General features: G+C 41.5%; 1 protein-coding gene across 1 annotated transcript; it reads left to right on the top strand.

The window, feature by feature from the left end:
• The first annotated feature begins 1,267 nt into the window (after positions 1-1,267).
• On the top strand, positions 1,268-2,179 carry LOC105994251 (vomeronasal type-1 receptor 1-like). Its single transcript, XM_013027664.1, has one exon. The coding sequence runs from the start codon at positions 1,268-1,270 to the stop codon at positions 2,177-2,179; it is 912 nt and encodes a 303-aa protein (XP_012883118.1).
• The last annotated feature ends 2,447 nt before the right edge of the window (positions 2,180-4,626 follow it).

The following is a 4,626-nucleotide window of genomic DNA, read 5'->3' as shown; positions in this document are numbered from 1 at the left end:
ATCAGAATCCACAATTCTCCAGTGTTTGTTACAGGGAAACTGTATTCCCCATGCACACCGTGTCAGCAAACTTCCAGGTGACATGATGAGCATGCCCACAGAGGAGATGAGATCATGGAGTCCTGAGCCTTTTTCTTGGGGATCCGTGGCTGAGCATACATGCTGTGACCACTGCCTCTGCTTCTCTGTCCTGACAGCCAATTCCTACTGGGTAAGCAGCTATTCTTTTCAGGCAAGTAACAGTGGTTAATGTAACTCATCAAGAAAGTGCAGAAATAACTTCTCTGAAAATGTGTGTGTTGTGTGAGGTTACATTGAGACAAATGTCTTGTATTTTAGGAAAAAATGTTTGGTGAAAATCACAGGCCTCTCTCCTGCATCAGTTGGCGATTTTGATGCAGCTCCACATTGCTTTGTATCCTGGGACCATACAGCTTTGTATGTTCAGGGGTAGAGCATTCTTTAGTCAAATGATCTGATACACCTCTGTATACTTTCTGTCATGAGTAATGTCTCAATGTGATTTACATTTACATTTAATGTAATCACATATTATTTGAAGATACACATTGGAAGAGATTTGTCAAGGAATAACCTGTGACATGACTATTTACGATATGAATGTAAGAGGCTTGTTGATATTAATTTTAATGCCTTGGCTTGTCATTCCCATTCCCACCAATTTCCTCAGTTTGTTCCCTCTCCATCTGCCTTCTCTTATTGTTCTTGCACTCATACTTCTTATTATTTTGTCAGTCACGAAGTTGTACTCAGAGCCTGGGCTCTGTCCCTGCGCCATTTTAATAAAGCCTAGTGCTCTACCATTTGAGACACAGTGCCACTTCAGTGTTCCTGGTGGTTATTGGGAAATAAGTGTCTCCTGGAGTTTGGTGGCTTCAATGTTTGATCCACAGGTCTCAGTCTTCTGAGTTACTAGGATTATACATATGAGTGCCTGGTTTAGGAGATTCTTTTCTAACTGAAAACTTTTAACCAGAAACTCTATTTCATGGGCAAATTAGTATGTACACGAGTAAGAGGCCCTTAGTATATGCTTTTCTGCATCCTTTAGAATTGTTTAGGAGCAGAGAGACTGAGAGTCCTAGTTGTCCATGAGTCACTGAAGAACCTGGAGCATTCAAACACCACAGTGCTGTGGGATGTGCAGTTGAAAGCCTTAAACTGAGGGCCTCCATCTCTTGCTTATGTTTTCACTCAAGGCTGCAGTTCTATCAGTTGAGACACACTTCCACTTCTGGAAGAAGAGATGTCCAAAGCCGACATTGAAATGAGGGTTGCCTTCCTCACACAGACTGGAGCTGGAGTCCTGGGGAACTCCTGTCTCCTTTGTTTTTACAGCTACACCCTCCTCACTAGACAGAAGGTGAGGCTTACAGACCCCATCCTCTGCCATCTGGTCTTTGCAAACTACGTGGTTGTTTTATCAACTGGGATTCCTGAGACGATGGCAGGAATTGGAGGGAAGTACTTTCTCGATGATGCCGCATGTAAAGTTGCTTTGTATTTCCGCAGAGTAGCCAGAGGGGTTTCTCTTAACACCACCTGCCTTCTGAGTGGTTTCCAGGTCTCAAAGCTTTGCACTAGAAATGTTTGGTGGAAGATCACTACTACATTCCCTAACTGCTTTGGAATCTGTGGTTTCCTTTTCTGGATTCTGCAGGTCCTGGTAAATGTTTATGTGCCTCTGAGAGTAATTGGCCCAACACACAGGCAAAATGTCACTCTGCACATGCATTATAAATACTGCTCCATAGGACCAACTTCACCAAAACCATTTGTATATTTATCACAAATAGTCTTATTCCTTTCCATTGATATTATGTGCTTGGTTTTCATGATGTGGACCAGTGGCTCCATGGTCCTTGTCCTGCACAGACACAAGCAGAGGGTCCAGCACATTCACAGCCACATTGCCTCTCGAAGACCTGACCATGAGGCCAGGGCCACACGTACCATCCTTACCCTGGTGAGCATGTTCGTCTCCTTCTACTGCCTCTCTGCCATGTTCACTCTTTGTGTTGGTTTACATATGAAACCAGACCTGTGGCTGGTGGACATGTCTGTGTTCCTGGATGCATGTTTCTCAGTACTCAGCCCTTTTGTGCTCATGAGCACTGACACTCGTATCACTCAGGTGTTTCATTCCTGCATTGAATAAAAGATTTTCATGATTCGTTCAAACCAACCCATTACATTCAATTTTACAATTGGTTCATAGTTTTATTTTTGCAGCAGTGGCATTTACACACTATACTCTGCACTGCTATGGTAGGGGCTCTACTACTAGAGACCTGGTCTTGTCCTTTTTCACTGTGGTTATTTTTGAGCTATATCATTACTTTATACCAAGTCAGACTGCATCCTCATACTCCTATTGTGTGTTTCCTGAAGTACCTGGGATGATAGATGTGAACAGAGACCCTGAAATTTCACTTTTTAGATAGAGTCTTAGGGAATTGTTTTTTCCCCAGGTTGACCTATCACTACAACATCCCATTCTCAGCCTTACAGATGGCTGGGATATCTGGTGTACACAAACACACCCAGCTAGTATTGGAGGGGGAATCCTGTGAACACTCTTCCTGGGCTGGCCTTGGATCTGAATCCTTCTGATTGAACCTTGCATCTGTGAGCCACTGTATCCAACTTGGATCAGTCTTTGAGCAATATTATCATCATCATCATTATTATTGTTGTTGTTGTTGTTAGATGTGGGGCTTGTACTCTGGGGTTGGACACTTTCCCAGAGCTCTTTTGCTCAAAGATAGCACTGTACGTATTTGGCCCACAGTACCACTTCAGATGTTGTCTGAGTAGTTTACTGGAGAGAGGAGTGTCATGGACTTTCCTGCCAGGTGGCTTCCAATTCTAATCATCAGATCTCAGCCTCCTAAGTAGCTGGGATTACAGGTCTGAGCCCCCAGAGCCTGACATAAATTTTTATCTTTGAAGTTATAAAATGAGTGTATAATAGAAGGTGTTATGTAACAATCTGTGTGAAACTGACTGAAAGCAGACTATGGGAGTATCTCAGCGGTGAAGGTCCTGCCTATGCAGGTCCTGCCTGAATCTCAAATAAAATGAAGTTATAGAAAATTTCAATGTAGTTCATGTGGCCTAATTATCTTTTATTGTTAGTTCACTAAACAAGTATTGCATAAGGTACAATTGCTAATTTACAGTAACTGAGATACCAGAAGATGAATGTTTTCACCATATTATGCAGGAATTGCATTATATTTCTTCATGATGTCATGAATTGTGCTGAGTATGTGTAATGAGTAGAAGTATTAAACTTGGAAATAAAGTTCAATACTTAGCACAAAAATAAAATGTTATTACTTATTGGTTTGTCACATAGGCTCCTGAAAATATATTACCTTGAAGCATATATAGATCCAGCATCTTCAGGTAAGAAGAGTGTTCTAGAAAGGTCTCTCCTCTGCATCATGGGTATTTCAGAAGTCTGAAGACATCCCCCATACTTGACCTGGAGCAGGAGACATGGTGTCAGGTCAAGCAGAAAACCTATGTCACTGCGGGTTCATAAATATAAGCCAGGACCAGCCCAGAATTTCATTCATGTCCTAAAAATTATGACAGACTCAGTGTGAGACCTAGCCTCATGCAGTCATCCTGAAGATGATTTAGTCAATGTTCAAGTAAAATGTACATTGCATTTGACAAAGTTTCACAAGGTTTAGTTTTATTAAATTACTATAATCTGTTATTAAAATATATATAATTTTATTCTGGTGATTCAAATATAGGTAAACAACTGTGTGTGATAGTGTGTGTGTTTGTGAGTGTCTGTGGGATTGTCTGTGTTGGGAGGCTTTATACTACAGATACAATCTCTTCTTCGGTTATTCAGATTTCCTGCTATTTCTTGATTCAATTTTTCTTTTCTTGGTCCTTTTTTTCTCTTGTCCTGGTGCTTGAACTGAGGTCATGTGTATGTCGCTGAGCTTTGCTGGATCAAGACTAGTGCTCTACCACTTGAACCATAGCACAACTTTTGGTCTTTTCTGAGTACTTTGTTGGAGATAAGAATCTGATGGATTTCTTGTCATGGCTGGTTTCCAACAGCAATCTTCAGATCTCAGCCTCCTGAGTAGCTACATTAAATGCATGTGTCAACAATGTCTGCTTCCTTGAGTCAATTTTGTCAGAGGTAGTGTTCCTAGATATTTTAACATTCCTAATTATATGTAATTGTTAGAATCCATTCCCTCTCTCTGTGTGTGTGTGTGTGTGTGTGTACCCATCTGTCTGTCTTTCTTTCTTTTTCATTTTCTGCAGGCACAAGTACATGAATTCAGAGCCTCTGGTAGTTTAAACTGCTTACTCTGCTGGTCTTCTACCACTTTTGCCATGAGTCCAACCTTGGACTTTGTTCCTGTCTTTTATTCTGTTTTTTTTTTGTTGGGCCATTCAAGGGGTTTGAACTCAGGGCCTGGGTGCTGTCCCTGAGCTTTTCTGATCAAGGCTAGCTCTTTACGATCTGAGCCTCAGCTTCACTACCAGCTTTTCTGTGGTTATTTTGAAGTAAGAGTCTCACAGGCTTTTCTGCCTGGTCTGGCTTCAAACACTGATCCTCAGACC

The sequence above is a fragment of the Dipodomys ordii genome, unplaced genomic scaffold (genome assembly GCF_000151885.1).
Source record: "Dipodomys ordii isolate 6190 unplaced genomic scaffold, Dord_2.0 Scaffold105, whole genome shotgun sequence".
NCBI lineage: Eukaryota > Metazoa > Chordata > Mammalia > Rodentia > Heteromyidae > Dipodomys > Dipodomys ordii.
The sequence above is the reverse complement of the archived record's forward strand: the minus strand, read 5'-3'. Positions and strand labels throughout refer to the sequence as shown.